Source organism: Alligator mississippiensis, chromosome 5 (assembly GCF_030867095.1).
Source record: "Alligator mississippiensis isolate rAllMis1 chromosome 5, rAllMis1, whole genome shotgun sequence".
NCBI lineage: Eukaryota > Metazoa > Chordata > Crocodylia > Alligatoridae > Alligator > Alligator mississippiensis.
The window spans coordinates 12,118,404-12,140,875 of NC_081828.1; the positions used below are offsets into that span (position 1 = coordinate 12,118,404).

Here is a 22,472-nt window from a genome sequence, read left to right on the forward strand (position 1 = left end):
ACTTGGAGTAATTCTATTGTCTTGCAGAAGAGACAGATACCTATTACTATTACTGTATGGCTATATTGGGTTAAAGCTGTGGGGCAGAGCTACCCAGCACATCCACAGATGGCAGATAGAGGAATGACCTTCAGAGAAGGTTAGCTGTGAAATAAGCAGGGGTAACTCTGATGAATAAGCAGTTGGGGACCAAGCAGCAGCAACACCACCAGGATGTGGTGCAGTCAGAGGATGGCAATGGTTTCCCTTCTGAAAAACAACATATATCCTTTGACGGTGTAGTGACATGACGAATATAGGTCATCACTATAGTAAGCCTGCCCAGCCCCCAGCTATGGGTCTAAAAGTCCTCAATGGTAGAGCAGGTGGAAAAAGATATTAGAATCTCAATGGCTGTGAAGATGGAAGAAGGCTGCAGCAGAATGATATCCCCCATTGCCTTGGTCTCCTTGCCGTTGGTTCAAGGTCCTGTTGTGTTAAGAGTTGTGTGGAAGATGATGTGCAGCAGCTTCTTCACAATAAAAGAAGTCCTGCACAGGTGTCTTCCATGCCAGTACATTCCTCAAGCCCTTTGGTGACCAGCTAATGGCGACAGGAGCAGGATTGTGAGGTCTGGAAGCTCTTTGTCATGAACTGGCACAAAGGTGGCAGTCACAAAAAGGTCGTCTAGCACTTGGACAAGACAGGGGTGTGATTCGGCAGCTGTAACTGTGACTGAGCGGCCCTCTTCAGGCTCCGCTCTGTTCATCCCACATGGGAATGGTTTTAGAAAAAGTGCCCAAAACATAGCTTGTCTAAGACAGTATTCTGAATTTCTTCCTGACTGGATAACCGTGTCCAGTGGGATCACCTTTACTGCAGTCAAAAATACCAGCAAAGACACCATATTATTTTCGGGACCTGGAACATCAAGACCCTCATGGAGAACCCTAATAGTGATTTCATAGAGTTGGTTTTGCCATTAAGAATGAACTCATAAACCAACTCAATGAGTTCTGTGTTGGAATTAATGAGAACCAAATGACTCTCTGTCCTAAGCTGGCAGGGAGTCAATATGTCACTGTCATCAGTGCATATGCCCCGACTCTTAATGGCGCTGATGAAACCAAGGAGGTTGTCTACCCTGATCAAGTGCTTTCTGGCATTTCAGAGGGAGACAGACTTATTTTTCTTGGTGATTTCAATGCCAGAGTCAGAAGGGACTCTAACCTCTGGAATGAAAACATCAGCAAGGAAGGAGTAGGAAAGGTCAACTCCAATGCCATCCTCCTCTTGACCACAGAACGTGAACTCACCATCACCAATACCCTGTTCCACCAGAAAAACAGGCACAAAACATCATGGAAACACCCAAGATCTAAGCATTAGTATGTGATTGATTATATCATTATCTGTGCCTGGGATCGCAAAGATGTCCACATCACCCAAGCTATGCTAGGAGCTGCTGGCTGCTGGACTGATCACCGACTCATCCGTGCAGTTCTGTCACTGAAACTGGCTCCCAAATGATGACTGCAGCAGAAGCAACGCTGATGGAAGATCAAAGTTGAAGGCCTCAAGGGCCCAAGCAAGCAAGACCTCTTCAACCAGTGTCTCAATGAAAACCTGGTGAATTCCAATCAACAACAATGGGAGAATGTCAGCAGCTCGTGGGATGCCCTCAAGGCCACCATCATCAGCACCTGTGAAGAGACACTTGGATTCTCTACCAGGTAACATCAAGACTGGTTGATGAGAATGACTGGGAGACCCAAGGGTTGATCAATCACAAGCACAGAGCCTTTTGTGCTTGGCAAAATAACACCAACTCCAAGCAAAGAAATTGTATCTCTAACAAACCAGGGCAGAGGTCCAAAAGCAGAAGCACAATATGAAGAACAAATGGTGGGAAGACAAGGCTAAGGAGATTCAACATCTGGCTAACATCCATGATATGCATGGCTTCTTCAGTGCCACTAAAGCCATCTATTGGTCCAAGTACTTAGGGACCAACTCCCTTGAGACCTAAGGATGGAGGAGAGCTGATCGAGGAAAGGGGACCCATCAATGCCCATTGGAAGGAGCATTTTGAACACCTTTTCAATTGAGAGTCTGCTGTTGATGAGAGCGTTCTCAACTCCATCCCACAACACCCAGTCTGAGATGACCACCCCAGGGACTCCAGGATCAACCCTCCCCAGCGGGAGGGAATGTAGGGGCCGGGGCAGCTAGCAGACATTTATGGGGAATGCCTGATTGGCTACAGGGCAACCATGGGCGATTTCAAACCACGGTCCTTAAAAGCCATAGTTTGTCAAAACCCCTGGCAGTTGGGGCCGGAGAAGGACAGGAGAGAGAGAACTGGGCACATGTGTGCCTCCACGCACGTGTGCCCCCCAAACTTATGGGCACCAGCAGCGGCGGCGGAGGCAGCAGCAGCTGATCCCCCTAAGGTAAGTGGGGCATAGGAGCAGGCACAGCGGAGGCAGATCCGGAGGGGAAGCTCCCCGGATCCCTTTTGACTGAGCTGCCAGGGAGCCACGCGCTAACAGGTACCATGGGGGAGCTGGCATCACCCTGCCCCCTGGTCTGTGGGGGATGCCCAGTGGGGCTGGGGAGGGCGGGGAATGGGGACCCCCACACCTGTCCTGCAGGTGCCCATCTTAGGGCCTTGGAGGGGCAGGTGAGGGAGCTCCAGGAGGAGGATAGCAGGCCGAGGGGGATCAGGGAAGCAGAGGATGAAATTGATGGGTATTTCCTTTCCCTGCAGGGCCATGCACAGAAGGGAGAAGAGTGCCAGGAGGTGCCCTCCACAACAGAATGGCAGACGGTTCCCTCCAGAGCCAGGGTGGCTCGCGGTGGTGCAGTACCAGCTCGGGGAACAGGTACGAAGCCCTGGTGACATTGGAGGAAGAGGAAGGTGAGGAGGAAACCTCTGGAGAGGTCACTCCAAGCACTGAACGGGTTGAAGGAGGCAGGTTGACCTGGAAGAAGAGATGCCGGGTACTTGTCATAGGTGACTCCATCTTGAGAGGAACAGAGGGTCCCATCTGTCACCAGGATCCCATGACACGTGAGGTCTACTGTTTGCCTGGAGCATGGATTCAGGACATGATGGAGATAATCCCGGCCCTCATCCAGCCCACTGATTACTACCCCATGGTCCTAATCCACGTGGGCAGTAATGATGCGGCCAGGAGCAGTCCAGATCACCTGATGAAGGACTAACAAGTGCTGGGGGGCAAGCTGAAGGAGATAAGGGCACAGGTGGTCTTCTCATCATTCCTTTCAGTGAGTGGACGTGGAAAACACCATGAGTCCTGCAACTGGGACGTCAACTTGTGGCTTCGGGAGCGGTGTCTCGAGGCGGGCTTCAGCTTTTTGGACCATGACCCATACTTCAGAACAAGAGACATGCTCAGGTGGGATGGGCTTCATCTCTCCCCAAAAGGTAAGCATGTGTTCTCTTTCAGGTTGGCTGATCTCCTCCAGCAGGCTTTAAACTAGGCTCATGGGGGAAGGGGAAGAAGAAGACCGAGGGAGCCACAGAGCACCGAACCAAGAGACACCCACAAGAACAGCCCAGCCAAGACAGGCGACGAGCACAAGAAGTACCCAGGTAAGAGACAGGGGCCTGGATAGTCCCGGGATTGGCGGGGCAGTGCATACACCCTCAGGAGGCCTTAAATGGCTCTACACTAATGCTCATAGTATGGGGAACAAGCAGGAGGAACTTGCCTTCCTACTAGCTAACACAAACCCAGACATAGTGGGGCTCACTGAAACTTGGTAGGATCCAACGCACAACTGGGTGGTAAACATCAAGGGCTATAGGCTGTATAGGCGGGATAGAACGGGGAGGAAAGGTGGGGGTGTGGCACTCTACGTCAAAGAGCAATACACATCCTCAGCAAGCAGCACTGGGTCTGAGGTAGGGAAGACCGAGGTGCTCTGGGTCAGAATACAAGGGGATTGGGGGGAAGGGACTTAACGGTGGGGGTCTACTACAGGCCACCCAGCCAGGGGGAAGAGCTGGACCGGGAATTCTCAGGTCAACTCATGGAGGCAGTTAAGTCAAGGGATGTCATCATGGGTGACCTAAACTATCTGAACATCTGCTGGGAAGAGCAGTCAGCCAGGTCTGACTGCTCATGTAGGTTCCTGGCTGAATTACAGGACCTCCACCTAACCCAGGAGGTGCACAGCCCCACCAGGGGAAATGCATTATTGAACCTGGTCATGGCCACAGGTGACAACCTGGTGAGGGGACTGCGGGTGCTCAACCACCTGGGCGACAGCAATCATCACCTACTGGAATTCACCATCCAGCACAGGGTGTCAAAGGCCTGCAGCAAGGCAGCAGCCCTGGACTTCAGGAGGGCAGATTTCAATGAGGTAAGGAGATTAGTTAGGGAGGCTCTGAGGTCCCGGAGGGGAGGGGAGTTGGAAGTCCAAGAGGAGTGGTTGTTCCTTAAGGAGACGATCCTCCAAGCCCAAAGGGTGACAATCCCCACACGGATCAAAGTGGGCAAGAGCACTCAAAAGCCCCCATGGCTCACCAAAAGCATCCAGGAACGTCTCAAAGCCAAAAAGGAGGCATACACCCAATGGAAGGGAGGGGCCCTTATCAAGGAGGAGTATACCTCCATTGCTCGAGATAGTAGGGGGGCTGTTAGGAAGGCTAAGGCAGAGATGTAACTGGGACTAGCGACCCAAATCAAGGATAACAAGAAGTCCTTTTTTAAATACATAGGGGGTAAAAAGAAGGTACCGACTAACGTGGGACCTCTGCAGGACACACTTGGAAATCTGGTGGTTGCACCAGATGACGAAGCTAACCTCTTTAACAGATTCTTTGCTTCCATTTTTCCAAGCAGGGACCGAGTCATCCACCCCCCTGGGATCCTGGATGCACCCAGGGGAGGCAAAGTCAAGCCCAGGGTCAGTGAGGCCCTAAGAGGATAGGCTTAGGGACCTGAACCTGTTCAGCCTCCACAAGAGAAGGCTGAGAGGGGGTCTGGTGGCCACCTATAAACTGGCCAAGGGGGACCAGCAGGCAGTGGGAGAGTCCCTGTTCCCCTGAGCACTACCGGAAGTAACAAGGAATAACGGCCACAAGTTGACAGAAAGTAGGTTCAGGCTAGACATCAGGAGGCACTACTTCACAGTCAGGGCGGCTAGGACCTGGAACCAACTTTCAAGGGAAGTGGTGCTCGCTCCTACACTGGGGGTCTTCAAAAGGAGGCTGGATAATCTTGCTGGGGTCTTTTGACCCCAGTACTCTTTCCTGCCCATGGCAGGGGGTCGGACTTGATGATCTGCTCAGGTCCCTTCCGACCCTACCAACTATGAAACTATTGTCTCAGAATTCCTCCAACCCCTCACAAGGTGAGGAAAGCCATCAGGCAGATGAAAAGCAACCAGGCATCTGGAGTGGATGGCATCCCCGCTGGAATCTTAAAGCAGGGAGGAGAGGAGCTCACATCACCGTTTCATGCCTTCATCTTAAGGATCTGGAATGATGAGGAAATCCCAGATGAACTTAGGGATGCCATGATTGTGACTATCTTCAAGAAAGGAGACATGTCTGACTGTGGAAACTACAGAGGGATCACCTTATTGTCTACCACAGGAAAGATCATCACAAGACCTCTTCTGAACTGTCTGCGTCCACTTGCTGAAGAGCTCCTCCCGGAATTTCAGTGTGGGTTTAGGGAATCAAGAGGCACAGCTGAGATGATCTTCACAGCTCACCAGCTGCAAGAGAAATGTGGGGAACAATGTAAGCCTCTCTACACAACCTTCATTGGCTTCATGAAAGCTTTTGACTCTTTGTCAGTCAAGAAGTATTGCCAGGAGATTCCTTCTGAAGTATGGATGCCCATTGACAATTGTCACTATTCTCTGCCTAGTCATGGATGCCATGATGATATGCAGGTGATGGTTCTCAGTAATGGATCTATCACAGAGCCCTTTGAGGTTAAAACTGGAGCTAAGCAAGGCTGTGTCATCACTCCAACACACTTCTCGAAATTCCTTGCTGCAATGCTGCATCTGACCACCAACAAGCTTCCAGATGGAGTAGAGCTAAACTACCGAATGGATGGTAAACTGTTTAACCTCAGCTGACTCTGAACCAAAACTAAGACCACCCTGACCATAGTCATTGAGCTCCAGTATGCTGATGATGCTGTAGTGTGTGCTCACTCAGAAGCAAACCTTCAGGCAACTGTCAACGTCTTTACTGAGGCATACAAGAAAATGGGACTTATGCTTAACATTCAGAAGACTAAGGTTCTCCACCAACAAGTTCCTAATGAACAGAACCCTGTAATCCAGATCCAGTAACCCAGATCCATGGTAAGACTCTGGAGAATATTGTGCATATCCCATACTGTGGAAGCCCGCTCTAACAGAAGGCCGACATCGATGAAGTAATCCAGCATCGCCTCAAATGGCAAGTGCAGCCTTTGGGCACCTGAAGAACTAGGTGTGTGAAGGTCGCAACATCAGATCCAAAACCAAGTTCATAGTTTATCAAGCAGTTGTGATCCCCACCTTGCTGTACAGAACTGAGTCACGGACAATGTATGGGAAACATCTAAAGTTGTTGGAGAAGTACTATTAATGCTGCCTGTGGAAGATCCCCCGAATCTAGTGGGAAGAGAGAGAGACACCAACATTAGTGTCCTCTCACAAGCAAACACCACAAGTATTGAGGCAATGATCATCTGGCATCAACTTCTTTGGGCCAGCCATGCCATCCAGATGTTTGATCCCAGACTCCTGAAGCAAGTTTTATTCTCCCAGCTCAGCCATGGTATACATTCAAGAGGAAAGCAGAGAAAGCGCTTGAGGGATGCCCTCAAGACCAGCTTAAAAAAATGCAACATCAATGTCAACTCATGGGAAACTATCACCCAGGACTGCCTCAAATGGAGGAAGAGTCTGCTGCAGGGCTCTCGGTACTTTGAAACCTCACAACAACAAGAGGAAATGGACAAGTAGGAACGGCTGAAACAGCATGTCACAGCCCAAATAAAAAAATCCAGCGCCACCACCAGCCACAGAAACACATGTCTGAGTTGCAGTAGAGTCTGTCGATCCTGGATAGGCCTCATCAGCCATCTTCGAACACAAAGATAAGACAGTCGTGGCAGACAATCATCTTGACTGAGAGGAATTTCCAAAGACGATGATTGGGTTAAAGGTATGTTCACTCTGTGACTATACGGGGTTAATTCTAGGTATGGTTTAGTTCAGAGGATGCCTGTGAGGAAACATGCAGGAATGTAGGACAATGGATCTGGATAAAAATCTGTCCTTACCAGGTCAGAAAGGCAAGAAACAATATTTGATGAATTAGTTCTGAAAAGGCTACTTGTAGGGTATTCAAAACAGATGTCTTGCCAAGAATGGGTGCAAACAAATCCAAAGGACCATGAACAATAAAAAACAGTCTACATTCAGAATTGAGGAGCAGTGGTCAGAGCAGAAGACAAGAGATGGAGCAGTGTCAGAAGAAGCTAGACCTTACCCAACTCTCCTGGGGGATCCTAAGAGTTAGGTAAGATAGGTACAGAAAAATAATCCTTTTCTCTCTTCTTTCTGCTGGGACCTTACTGTTCTGATTAAACATGACTTTGTCTCAAGGAAGCTCTCTGGTCACCCTGGTCTCAACTGAAAAAACCTCCCAAAAAGAAGATACATTTCTGAACAGGGTGTGCTTTTATTATGTATTATTACTTATTCTTTGAATTATGAAAATGGCCTGATTGTTGCTTTGACAGTCTTTGTTTGAGCTAATTATAATCAATGGAGATGTTGGAAAATTACAATATTTTTCTCATCATTAGCAGTACACTTTCATAATTTACTTATGATTTTGCCACATATACTTTGTTTATATGTCTTCATTGCAAGGGTTGGAGTCATTATTTCTATTTTTATATTTGTGTAGGTCCTTGGGTAATTTGATGCTGCCTTTGGAGGTCTTCAGCTACTCTCTTGTGTTTAACCGAACACATTGCAAAGCTGGGGATTAATGGCATTCAAATATTCTCAAAATACATTTTACGGGCCTTATAAATACATTTTATACATCTTGTTAACTAATATTCAAGCATGCATTGCTTAAAATGAGGTAATCAGTTTGGTTTTTTTAAATGTCACTTCTTTTCTTAATGCAGACAGAGTCCTGCTTAATGGAGGACTGGAGTCTTAATTTGAATAAACTTTCTGATTTTTTGCAATCATCTGATGACAGTTTTTATGAGAGATTTCATAGATTTCATAGACATTAGGGCTGGAAGGGACCTCGGAAGATCATTGAGTCCAGCACCCCACCGGAAGGGCAGGAAATCATTTGGGGTCATAAGATCCCAGCAAGATAAGCATCCTATTTACTCTTGAAGGTGTTCAATGTAGGTGCTTGAACCACCTCTGATGGCAGGCTGTTCCAGACCTTGGGGGGTCGGACAGTAAAGAAATTCTTCCTTATGTCCAGCCTGAAACGGTCTTGCAGTAGTTTGTAACCGTTCGACCTCATCAGCCCTTGGGGGGCTCTGGTGAACAAATGTTCCCCCAGATACTGGTGGTCACCCCTGATAAACTTATAGATGGCCACCAGATCACCCCTGATCCTGCACTTTTCCAGGCTAAAGAGCCCCAGGTCTCTCAGCCTGTCATCGTAGGGTCTACTTCCCTGACCTCTGATCATGCGCGTGGCTCTTCTCTGGACTCTCTCAAGCTTCTCCACATCCTTTTTGAATTGTGGGGCCCAAAACTGGACACAGTACTCCAGGTGCGGCCTCACCAAGGCTGAGTACAAGGGGAGAATGACGTCCCGGGATTCGCTTGAGAAGCATCTATAGATGCAAGCCAGTGTTTTGGTCGCTTTACTAGCAGCAGCATTGCATTGCAGGCTCATGTTCATTTTGTGGTCAATGATAACCCCCAAGTTTCTTTCTTCTGTAGTGCTAGCCAGCGTACCACTGCCGAGCCTATAAGGATGCTGCAGGTTTTTCCTCCCAAGGTGGAGAACTTTGCATTTTTTCATTGCTAAACACCATCAAGTTCTCGTCTGCCCATTTGCTGAGCCTGTCCAGGTCAGCCTGGATCACCCTCCTGTCTTCAGGTGTGGATGCTTTGCCCCAAAGTTTGGTGTCATCGGTGAACTTGGCCAGTCCACTCTGACTCCAATGTCCACATTATTAATGAAGATGTTGAACAATATGGGTCCAAGGACAGAGCCTTGGGGGACCCCACTGGTCACTGGGCACCACAACGATTGACTTCCATCAATTACCACCCTCTGGGTCCAACCACGGAGCCAATTTCCCAGCCAGCGGATCGTGGTGGACCCAAGGCCACAACTGGCCAGTTTCGCCAAGAGGTGATCATGGGTTACCAGACTGAAGGCTTTTTTGAAGTCAAGATATATGACATCAATCTCTTCTCCCTTGTCCAGGTGATAGATCACCTGGTCATAGAAGGAAATGAGATTGGTCAAGCTGACCTACCCACAACAAACCCGTGCTGGCTATCCCTCAGGATGTTGGCATTGGCCAGTCCATTAAGGATGGCCTCTTTAATAAACTTTTCTAAGATCTTCCCCGGGATAAAAGTCAGGCTGATGGGCCTATAGTTTTCCGGATCCACTTTCCTCCCTTTCTTAAAGACTGGCACCACATTGGCCTTCTTCCAGTCTTTGGGCACTACACCAGAGCGCCAGGAGCTCTCGAAGATCCGTGCCAGGGGCTGGGCTATGATGCTTGCCAGCTCCTTGAGTACCCTGGGGTGTAGATTGTCAGGGCCGGCTGACTTGAAGGTGTCCAGCCTCTCAAGGTGTACCCTTATGAGGTCAGCATTGATGGGGGGCAGGGGATCTCCCTCACCCGGACCTCCCTGTTCCGTAGCAGGCATGGGCATCCCATGGGACTGATGAAAGACTGACGCAAAGTACCCATTTAATAGGTTGGCTTTTTCCTGGGCGTCAGCTGTTAGTTGTCCCATCTGGTTCAGCAGGGGTTCAATGTTGCCCTTGCTTTTCCTTCGGCTCCCAACATAGAGGTTTATTTGAAAGAGGAAACTAACTTCAGGCAAACACCAGTGTTACCCCATCACAGTTCTGTGTCGCCCGCTAGCAGCAAAATCAGGGATCTTAGTTTAGGACTAATGCTGCATGAACTAATGGGGTAGCTTAGTTTGCTCCAGCTCTAAATTGGAGACCTGATGGGCCCAGGTTCAGTACCTGTAGTTGACCTGGTGTGTCGTCACACAACCGCTACCAGTCCAAGGCCTGGGCCCAGCCTATAGCTGTGGCAAGGGATTCGGAGGAGGAAGATGTAGCCTTGTTAAACCTACAGCTCCAGTGTGGATGACCTGCCAAGTTCGCTCCCTGGGAAGCTTGAGAAGGGGTGTGTTTCCTCTTTTTTGAGACAGGAAAAATGAGGAAAATCTTCATTAGAATACAAAAGACTATCAGTAAATGGCCAATTCCTTCAGATGGACAATGTAAGTTAAAAACACTGTTTGTTTGTTTTCTTAAATGAGTCTTCGAATTGGAAAGAAAAATCTTAGGAAGAACTAGTAAAAATAGCTTGCTCAGAGCAGCTGGGTTATTTATCCAGGATCCCTGTATCATTCAGGCCCCTGGATTTGAATCTATTCTGGAAGGTTTCATCACGTGATGTAAAGACATTAACGACTTCATGTCAGGTAGGCAAATGCACATGACTATTCCACTTTAAAACCCCACTGGACTACTGTATCAATCAAATTCAACATTTAATATTTATATTAATGAATGCCCTATCATTTATCTCCCAGGTGACTCTCAGCAGCCTCCTGCAGGTTTATCTTGAATTCCTGGAGACTCCAGGGCAATGCTGGAGGGATGGCAACCCTACCTGAAGCACAGGGCAAGAGTCTTGTGCAGCAATTTCTCGCCGTGCTGCCAAAAGCACCACACAAGGCAAGGGGCCAAACACTAGCCACCAACAAAACCCTGTGTGTTGAAGCAGGACGCTGCAGCACCCACAAGCCCACAGCAGGGCAGGCACTGTCAGCAGCATCAGCAGCACTTCTCTCAGGGGGTGCGCCACCAATCTCAGGGGGTGCGCGTGCACCTGTGTGCAGCCCCTAAGTGTCACCAATGGGACAGAGGACAAAGTAGCAGAAAACCAGAACATCCTTTCCGATGGCTACCCTCACCCAGCTTCAGAGGCCCTGTACGATGAAAACAATCCGTGAAAACGGAGGCTCCGTACAATAAAAATAACGCGCAAAAATGGATTTTCATTACATTTTAAAGATGAATTTTTGACATACAAAAAAACCTACAACTTGTGGTTCCAAAATGATCCCTTCCATTAGACCAAGTGGAAAATCATAAGCCAATCGTCCTTTTCTGCAAGCTTTCCCCATCCAAGTTCCTTTGTCCGGCTCTGGGGAAAAGTTGAGATGGTACAAGATGCTAAAAGGCATCATTTTGGCGCCAAGTGTTCTAGTTTTTTGTTACAGGGGCGCAGGCTGTAGCTGTGTTAGTCTAAAGACATGGGCAGACAAGGTTCTTTGGGTGAATCTGATCTCTTTTATTAGAGTCACTTCAGTTGCTAACAATTATTTTAAAAATTTCCAACTATTTCAGTGGGTCTCATAAGATTCTTTGGGTGAATCTCTTCTCTTTTATTAGACCCACTTAAATTGCTAACAATTTTTTAAAAAATTCCAACTATTTAAGTGGGTCTCATAAGGTTCTAAAGTCCTTTGGGTGAATCTGACCTCTTTTATTAGACCCACTTAAGTTGCTAACAATTTTTTTTTTTTAATTTCCAACTATTTAAGTGTGTCTGTGTCTCATAAGGTTCTTTGGGTGAATCTCTTCTCTTTTATTAGACCTACTTAAGTTACTAACAATTTTAAAAACAATTTCCAGCTATTTAAGTGCGTCTTATAAGGTTTTTTTGGGTGAATCTGATCTCCTTTACTAGACCTGCTTAAGTTGCTAACCATTTTTAAAATTTTTCCAACTATTTAAGTGGGTCTCATAAGGTTTTTTGGGTGAATCTGATCTCCTTTACTAGACCTGCTTAAGTTGCTAACCATTTTTAAAATTTTTCCAACTATTTAAGTGGGTCTCATAAGGTTTTTTGGGTGAATCTGATCTCCTTTACTAGACCTGCTTAAGTTGCTAACAATTTTTTTTTAATTTCCAACGATTTAACCACTTAAGGTTAAATAGTCTCATAAAGGTTCTTTGGGTGAATCTGATCTCTTTTATTAGACCCACTGAAGTTGCTAACAATTTTGTAAAAAATTTCCAGCTATTGAAGTGGGTCTCATAAGGTCCTTTGGGTGATCTGACCTCTAAGACCCACTTAAGTTGCTAACAATTTTTTTTTTTTTCATTTCCAACTATTTAAGTGGGTCTCATACGGTCCTTTGGGTGAATCTCTTCTCTTTTATTAGACCCACTTAAGTTACTAACCATTTAAAAAACAATTCCCAGCTATTTAAGTGGGTCTCATAAAGTCCTTTGGGTGAATCTGATTTTTTTGGTCTGCCTAGTTTTCTGTTTGTCTACTCGTCTCACACCCACCCGGGCTACCAAGTGCACCCCTGCACCAATGATGGATATCAATGAGCCATGGATGTGTCTATGTTTGTGGTCTTCGAGTGGAAACCTCGGGAGGGGAGGGGGGGGTTATTTTATTTTATTTAATTTTGGGGGTGGGGTGAGGTGGGGGTTGCTCCTCATCTGGCAAGGCAGTGCGCGCGCGGCAGGCGCGGGCGGAGCGTGGCCGGGCGGCAGCGCCGCAGCGGGCGGGGCGGAGCGGTGCGGGGCGGGGCGGGGCAGGGCGGCTGCAGGAGCATCCCCGCCGTCCCCCCGGCGCGGGGCACCCCCGGTCCCGCGGCCGCGCCGCGCCGCGCCGCCCCGCCCCGCCCTGCTGCATTGTGGTCCGGCGGAGGGGAGCGAAGATGGCAGAGAAGCAGAAGCACGACGGGCGCGTGAAGATCGGGCACTACGTGCTGGGCGACACGCTGGGCGTCGGCACCTTCGGCAAAGTCAAGAGCTGAGTGGCGGCGGGGGGAGGCAGGGATGCGCCGCGGCACCCCGCGGGCTGCAGGGATGCTGCCGGAGGCGGCGCTGCGTGTGTGCGCGGGGAGAGGGGCAGCTCCCGCTGGAAGAAGGAGCAGGGCTGGGTGGGCACGCAGCATCCTGCGGCTCTCCCTCCTCTCTGCCTCGTCGCGGCGTAGCTGTGGGCCCGAGGGGCAGGTGCTTGGCTGCCGGCGGGGCAGCGGGAGGCTCCGCGGGGACCCGCTGCGGGGCGGGGGGAGGACGGAGGGCGAGGAGCCAGGGATCGCTGCCCGCTGCCCGCACGCACGGACCGGAGCCGCGCAGCCTCTCGTTTGCAGCTCGGGCACGCCTTCGGCTTCTGCTGCCTGCAAGATTTGCAAATGCAAATGCAGGCACGCTGCTTTTTGGGGTTGTCTTTTTTTCCTAGGCAGAATTGCAACATGAAGTTTCATTTGGGATTTGGCTTGGATGGATGGACGGTGGGAGCAAAATAGACTGCAAAAAAAAACAAAAAAAAAGGGGGTGGGGGGATGGGCGCTACCTAGGCCAGAATAAACATGATCATTATGATCGTGATAATCATAACAACAATAACAGTAATGATAATAATAATGATCATTATGATCGTGATAATCATAACACCAATAATAATGACGCTAATGATGGTATGGATAATAATGATAATACTAATAATGATAATTATGATAGTGATGATCATAATAATGATAATCATGATAATGATTATCATGATAGCGATAGTCATAACACCAACAATAACAAGAACAATAATGATGATATGGAGAATAATGATAATAATACTGATAATTATGATAGTGATGATCATAACAATAATGATGATGATACTGATAATTATGATAGTGATGATCATAACAAAAATAACAACAATAATAATATGATACGGATAATAATCATAATGATAATTATGATAGTGATAATCATAATAATAATGATAATGATAATCATAGTAATAACAATGATGATGATGATAAGGATAATTATGATAGTGATAATCATAACAACAATAATAACAACAGCCATAATGATGATACGGGTAATAATGATGATAATGATAACAATAATAATTATGATAGCAATAATCATAACACCAATTATAACAGCAACAATAATGATGATAGCATAATAATGATGATAATGATAATTATGATAGTGATAATCATAACAACAACAATAACAACAATAATAATGGTGATGATAATAATGATAGTGATAATCATAACACCAATAATAACAACAATGATAATGACAATGATAATAATGATAATGATAATAATGATAATGTTAATCATAACAATAATAACAATAACAATAATGATGATAATAAATGTTCCCCATCATGCAAAACTGCACATACTGCATAACTGCAACAATAAATGACCATTTATCCAAGCCATTCCTGTATATGGCACTGACCTTCATAACAGCCAGCAGTTTCCAAAGAGACGTTTAAAGCAGCATCATTCTAATTTAAGAAACGGCTTTTCCTGGAGAGGGAGAATAAATACAAGAAAATAAAAATAAAATCTAATCTCTTCCTTTCTGATACTATAGTAAGCTTTCAGGGCATGTTTGACAGATGCAAAGTGGGTTCGGGGGGGGGGGGGGTTCAAACTGGGATGAAACGTGATGTGAGGCTTACGTGTGGAATGACAGCATTTGTCTCTAAACAAGCACTAGGATTACTCGTGTTAAAAAGAATATGACCGGAAGGAGACAGATGATGAATTACTGATTAAAGCTATATATATTATATATATTAAATATATATATTTAGTATATTACATCATTTTTTCTTACTAAAAAGGGGGGCTATGTCATTTTACACTCTCCCCCACCCCTCACCACTGATTGGTTCAGAGAGATGCCCATTTTTGGGTCTGGCTTCTCAGCCAATCAGCGGGAGGGGGATGGCCCACATGACGGATGGCCCTCTCGGCCAGTTTGCAACCAGGGGTGGGGCCATAGGATGGACAACCCTCTCGGGCAATAAGCGGTGAGGGGCCCTCAACCAATTAGAGGCATGGGAGGGGCCTGCCACAATAAGCCCGCTTAAGTGGTGGTCGGCCCCGCAATTGACACGTGAAATCAGTTGCCTGCCGCCTCGATTTCGGTAGGTCCCTAATAATACGCATAGGGGAAGCCTTGGAAGAGCCGCCTAGAGGTGCTGGGAAAGCACCGCTGGAGATTTTGAAGAACATAGTAAAAGAAACCTCTGTCCGTGGCTAAAAGTATACTTGATCCTTCTCAGGGGTTTGGACTGCTTGTACAGATTACAACAGTAATATTATAGCAGCACTCATTAGGCTTAGCCAGGGTCTTGGTTACCGCACAAGCACACATCAAAGACAAGCCCTAAAATAGAGGGGCGGTAAGCAAAAACCAAGGGAAAGGACAGTGGCTTGACAGGCAAGCAAAGGTTTGGGTAAAGAACTAGGACAACATTGTTACAGATGTTCCTGTTTCTAAAGTAAAATCTGGTTAATTATCACTCCAAGGGGATTGATGGGTAATGATGACTGCTTACCAGTAATTAGTCCTTTTCAATTCTTTGCTAGATGTATTTTTCATGTCATAGTGAGACGTGGTAAGCAATGAAGTTTGACATTTTAACAAGGAAGAAAAAAATTACAGAAGTTTTGAGTGCAAAGTATGTGCACTCCTACGCACTACCTAAGAACTGTCTGACGAAACAGATAAATGTTTAATGGACTTTTTTGAAAGAAAACTGTGGCGTGCTCACTCTTTAAGAGTTAAATGATTATGAGGGAATGAAATAATCAGTCAGCTATTTTTTCTGTCTGCTCTTACATGGACTCATCATCAACGTTCCCTTTAAGGTTTAGTGATCTGTGAGCAATCCTGGCTGGGAGTGCATGGGTATCTCGGTGTGCCCCCCACCCCACCGCCCTCCTCTGCAGCAGCTTATGGCTGGGCTGGGGTGGGTGGTGAGCAGCCGGAAGCGAAGTCGGTGGTGGTGGGGGGGAGCATCAGCACCCCCTTGCTATGGCACTGGGCATCCCCCCCAGGCCGGTGCCGCGTGTCCATGACCCCCTACTGCTCCCCATCGGTACACCACTGTGTGCGCGCCATTAAAAAGTTATTGCGTGGCATGATTTTTTATTGTGCGCGGCCACACATGCACATAGCTTAGAGAGAACCGTGCTCATCATCCCAAAATGGAAGATAATACGGTGCTATGGTTCATTGTCTGCATCTGATTGAGTCAAAAAAAGCTGGAGTATCCAACACTTGGCAAGCACCAGTGGGCTTGACAGGAGCTTTGGGGGGCGCATATCTTTTAAGCAAATGAAACCATATCTTAAATCGTATCTTTTAAGCAAATCATATCTTTCAAGCAAATTAATTATCAGAAGGAAATCTATTGTGATTTAGTGTGTGTACATTTGGAACGGGCTGCGCTGTAACAGATAAACTCGCCAAAGTGTTTTGTGTACAAATCAATGGGACGCTAATGGGGATTCAGTGTACTGACTAATCAGACCATAGCAATGATGAGTTATCCCAGTGCATCATTAAACAGATTTCACTGTGTTTAATTTGGGAGTGGAGGTAGGGAGGGTAGTGGGGTAGTTATTAGGATAGGAGATCTCTCCCATAAGCGCTTGTATTCTAGGTGTAGCACGTGCAGATATCTTAAATGCTTTGCCTTTACTGCTTCAACCAAAAGCCACGTGTAGAGGAAGAGACGGGATCTGTTTTAAAGAGCTCAAAGGGATCTGTTTTGAAGAGCTGGGCCAACAGGGACCTTTAGCATTTAGTGTAAACTTTAATGAGTCGCAGCTGATTGCAAGAGAAGTACTATTTCTTTCCATGGCCTGTTTCTACTTCTAAACCAGCTAAATCAGAAAGGTCCACTTTTAGAAACAGATTTTGCCCACATTTGCCTTGTTAGCATTCTCCGATGAATCTTTACCAAACATGGAGATTAGTGCACTGTCCAGATGAAACAGTAGGCTTTAAAAAAAAAAGATCAAGTCCCTTTTGCCCTGACTTCTTCAAGTTTGAGAGTGCTGGTGCTTATCCTTTGTGCTTGCTGTCTTGTTGCTGGAAGATCTGGGTAGCTGCTGCTGTTCCTTTTATTAATCACATCCATTGTTTCCATGACAAGGTGAATCACTGCTAGCCTGCTGAGCATCCTGAGGTCAATTCAACGTGCAGTTATACGCATAGCTAATGCCTGTCATTTGCCAGGAACGTGAAAGAATTCATTAAAACCTGTCTTACTTCCCTTCCCTGCTTCCCCCACCCCATCCATGTACACCCTTTTTATTGCATGGGATAACTTAGAAAGCAAATGCTTGGCTTGCTGAAAAAGAAACCCTCTTCCTAGTGTTTTATGGCAGGTGCCAAGAGCTGGCAGCAGGACTGATAATCTGGGGCTCTTGGAGTTTGGGGGTTGATGATCCCATTTTAAAGGGAACCCCCCTCCTCTCTTTATGGGGAGAAATGTGTTACAAAATACGGCAGTCTCTTTTTGGGTAAAACCCCCCCAAAGGAACAGGGCAGAAGGTGACATCCTGCAACCCCAGCTCTATGTGAGTGAAGCAGCACCAGCATCACTAAAGAAAGGTCTTTCCCTCCTTAAAGAATTTCGGTCTGAGCCTTCTCCCCATAGCTGCATGCTGTTTCTCGCCCCATTTCCATTGATTCCCATGGAAATTTCCAGCAAAAATCCACAAATTGTCAAGAGAAAATATGCCAGATAATTCCTTCTCCTGTCCTGGCCTGGAGAACCTCTGTGCGTGATGTTACTATGGGATTCCTGCAGTTGCCTCGGGAGTACAGACTGCTGCTCCCCTCGTTCCTTATCACATTCACCACCCAAGATCAGTCACCCTCCTTCGACCAGCTTCAAGGGCTGGAAGTACCTTTTTTACCAGGATCTGTGCAGGGAGCAGGAACCAACATCACCCAAGAAGCTGGGGGAAATGAAATCCCCGAGTCTAAATTCCTAAAACCCAAAATAATACCAATGTGCCATCATTTGTGAAAACCAGATAATACACGTTAGGCAATACATGCAGCTTCCAAAGCATCTTTGGACGGAGCCCAGCCTCCAAACTAGACCAAGCAGCCTGAGATAGCTTGTGGATCTTTTTAATACTTTTGCCAACTAAAGATACAGTGAAGGTCAGGGGCGGCAGTCTACCAAGCCAAGCACATAGCTGTCTTCACTCCAGTATATAAAGCCTCCTGTAGCTAGAAGCAGCAGCATTAAAAACTTGACGTGCTTAAAAGGTCCCCATTGCACAGCAAATTACATTCTCTCTTTGTCTCTGTCTCTCTTAAGACATGCAAGTAGGCTTAACAAGTCACTGGGGACTGAAACAATAATATCTCTGTATCTAATGCTTACTGTAATCAAAAGATGGATTACAAAACAGACTTTATTTTTAATTATTAATGTGCTGAACTAAAAAAATAAACCACAGAGTTGTATGCTGTTTATCAAGGATGAAAGGAAGAGAAACCATTCAGGAACATTAGTATTGTTATTTTAATTCTTTCTTTCAGACCTTCTCTAGTATATCGGTGATTAGGTGATACATAAAAAAGAGATCATGTCACTGGAGTAGGGTGAAGTAGGTCTAATAATTGGTATCCGGCAGTGCAGTAAATTACTGTGCTTAAATGCACATGTAGATGGTGATGTTGGGATTAGTCTATTCTGGCTCAGATTGAGCTGGAGCATATTTGGTCACATTCATTGCATGTGTAGACGCGCCCATTGTGTGGCTGATTGGTGAAGTGTGGGGCTTACAACCTCAGCTAAGTTGTGTCCCACACGGGTTTATCCGTTCCTGATACAGGGGCTGTAGACCTTGATCTGAAGCTATCTATTCAGGTTCCCTTTCTCTTCCCTCCTCCTACTGTGCAGCATGTACCCTAGGTACATTCTGGGTTGGAAGACAGACTGGTTTCCTTTGTAACACCAGTATTAGCCAGAACAGGGCTGCACAAACCAAGAGGAACCCCCCAGACCCCCCCATGCTTGTACAATATGAGGTCACCCTAATAGGTCCTATACATTGACATTCTCCATGGATGCCCCAGTATAGAAGAAGAATTTCTTAGCATGCAGTTCTCTAGAGGTTCAGGGCTATAGAGAAGTCCATAAGTATGGCACGGTATGATGTCATAAATTAGGGCAACCCCTGGGATGCTGTAATTTCCCAAATCTCAGGAGTGCAAAGATCCATCCGGGAACACGCCTTCTAATAGTGATTACTAGTGTTTTCAGTATACTGCACAGTGAGAATGACATATCTGCCTCATCCTGCACTGGATCCCTGAATTGCTCTTATTATACAAAATGCATTGCTTTTCACTGCCCTTATTTGTTTCTGTTTGTTTTTTACTATTGTGAAGTCTAAAATGGACATGCAAAGGAGCATTTTATTTTCAAGTGAGGCAAAGTGTTTTATTTTTAGGATACTCCTAATGAGGAAAGAATCTCAGGCAGTTCTTATCTCTTAGCTAATAATAGTGACCTTGCTCACTCTGAATGGTAGCAGTGTTACCACACACTCCTTTTCATGGTCATCTGTACACATTCAGGCATTGCATTATGCTTCTAATGATCTCTTTAAAGCTGATAGCAATTTAGGATGTTCATATTTTAATAGCAGGGTTTGTCCATAAGACAATTATCAACTCCTTACTGTTTCAAAGTATTATTACATGGCCTTCCTGATTATAAATGTTACCATTATGGTTTTTAGTGTAAAGAAGTTTTCAGTGTAACCTAAACATCTGTCTATAGTTCACCATTTTAAAAGCACTATGAGATTTTTTACATGTGTTTGGTTCGCTACCGATCTAAGCTGTGCTGCTTAGAGAAAACGGTGTTACTTAGATCAGTTTTGCCTCAGGCTTTTTGAATGTCTGTACCTAGCCTTAGTTAAATCCACCATTACATTAATCACAAATCAGCTTTTAAAATATACATTGATTTTAATCCACTAAAATATGTCAACTAATAGTGGTTTCCCCTTGTTTTAGATCAGATTGGTGATCTCTTTTCATACAAGGAAGTTATCAATGTGCAGTTATGACAAACTGTAGATTTATTTTGACTGAAGTAAAGCTAAAGCAAAATATAATAATCTAAGACCTCAGTTTTGGAAGAGGTACACATATGCTTACATTACATGCATTAAGTAGCAATGAGACAACTTGCAACTTGCAATCCTGTCCTCTGTAAAGTCCATGTCAAGACTTTGCATGACTAAGGGAGGGTGAAGATTTTATCCACTGTTTACAGAGTTGATTAGTTTGCAGAATCAGGGCCCAAGGTCTTTGATATTTTCCTCTTGTCATTTCTAACATTACGGATGAAAAACGGGTGTTAAAAGTTTTAAAGTCAGTGGCTATTTAAATATTATTACCAGAGGCCTTATCACTACGATAGATTTAATTTTGTTATGTTTTAACTTTGTACATATGAAACATTTTATAGAAAAGCCTGCTTAGGCAGTGAAAGAGGACAGCTCTCACTTTACATCTCTACTGAAGTGGTGGACCTCTGTGGCCTTGCTGCCACTTTAGATGGATGAAAATGAAATTAGTCTCAGCATGTTCACCAGAAGCATTATCTTCCTTTCTGCCTTTCTCTTTTTGAAAACATGAATTAAAGTTTGTGGCTTCGACACTGCCCTTAAAACCAGGGGATGCTACTAGTCTTTTCAGATGTGTTTTCTCACTGCATTATTCAAGAGCTGTGAAGTGTGATTTAGGAAGCGTAAATGGGAGCCCCGCAGAATTGGAGCTGTAGGATTTGACCTTCAAATGGAGTAATCGTATGTACTTATTCCAGTGTGTGGAATTCTATTTTTAAGATCAGGTCGAGATTTTCTCTACCTTTGTGTGATGATGTCTATTCTTCTTTGCCATTATTGCACCTTTAGGCTCAATTGACCTAATCTTTACATACTGTACAACAGTGGTCAGCAGTCTTTTCCTGCATTGGGCCCAAATGGCCAAGATTGTGTCTGAGGTGGGCTGGCATTACTCACTGCACCCACCTCTCCCTGACACTCATTTGGGCCTGGCATGGACTAAGCCCATGCCACCAAATGCCACTGAAGCCCCAGCTTCACAGGCCAGATCCAATGGCTTCGTAGGCCAGATCTGGCCCATAGGATACCATGTCATGTATCCTCAGGTGTAACCTTAGAAGCAAAAAGATCACTCGGGCATATTTTCTTGAGTATTTCTTTTTCATAGAATCATAGAAGTAGGGCCGGAAGGGACCTTGTAGATCTTCAAGTCCAACCCCCTGCCTGGGCAGGAGGGAAACTGGGCTCAAGTGACCCCAGCCAGGTAGGCATCGAGCCGCTTCTTAAAGACCCCCAGGGTAGGAGCCAGCACCACTTCCCTCGGAAGTCGGTTCCAGATCCTAGCCGCCCTAACTGTGAAGTAGTTCCTACGGATGTCTAATCTAAACCTACTCTCCAACAACTTGTGGCCGTTATTCCTTGTTATCCCAGGGGGTGCTAGGGGAAACAAGGTCTCCCCCAAACCCTTCTGGTCCCCCTAGTGAGTTTATAGACGGTCACCAGGTCCCCCCTCAGCCTTCTCTTGTGAAGGCTGAACAGGTTCAGGTCCCATAGCCTCTCATTATAGTGTCAGCCCTGCTGTCCCCGGATCATGTGGGTGGCCTTCCTTTGGACCCTCTCGATGTCCAAAGGAAGGCCAGGGGGTCGGACTTGATGATCTATTGAGGTCCCTTCCGACCCTAACATCTATGAATCTATGAATCTATGATGTTGTTCACATCCCTCTTGAAGTGGGGTGCCCAGAACTGAACAGTATTCCAGCTGTGGCCTGACCAGTGTCGCGTAGAGGAGGGGGATCACCTCCTTGGCCCTACTTGAGGTGCACCTGTGGATACACGATAGGGTCCGGTTAGCCCTGCCGACCGTGACCTCGCATTGTCGGCCCACGTTCATCATGGAGTCAGTGATGACTCCAAGATCCCTTTCTGCCTCCGTGCTTTTGAGAAGGGAGTTTCCCATCTTATAAGTGTGCTGGTGGTTACTACTGCCCAAGTGCAGCACCCTGCACTTGTCCGTATTGAAACGCATCCTGTTTTTGTTAGCCCACCCCTGCAACCTATCCAGGTCTTTCTGCAGTCTTTCCCTCCCTACTAGCGTGCCCATCTCATCCCAAATTTTGGTATCATCAGCAAATTTGAACAGGTTGCTTTTCACCCCATCGTCCAAATCGCTGATAAAGAAATTGAACAGCGCGGGCCCAAGGACCGAGCCCAGGGGGACTCCGCTGCCCACTTCCCCCCAGGTCGAATATGACCCGTCCACCACCACCCTCTGAGTACGACCCTTCAGCCAAT

The 22,472-nt window shown here is 46.2% G+C and overlaps 1 protein-coding gene across 4 annotated transcripts in view; it reads left to right on the top strand.

Moving 5' to 3' along the window:
• Nucleotides 1-12,875: 12,875 nt before the first annotated feature.
• Nucleotides 12,876-22,472, top strand: part of PRKAA2 (protein kinase AMP-activated catalytic subunit alpha 2) — a 36,034-nt gene continuing 26,437 nt past the window's right edge. For all 4 annotated transcript variants that reach the window (XR_009462323.1, XR_009462324.1, XM_059727864.1 and 1 more), the window contains exon 1: nt 12,876-13,054. Coding sequence is in view for 2 of the 4 variants with exons in the window: in XM_059727864.1 (XP_059583847.1) it covers nt 12,961-13,054 (94 nt within the window). In the remaining 2 variants the exon portion in view is untranslated. The remainder of the gene's footprint in view (nt 13,055-22,472) is intronic.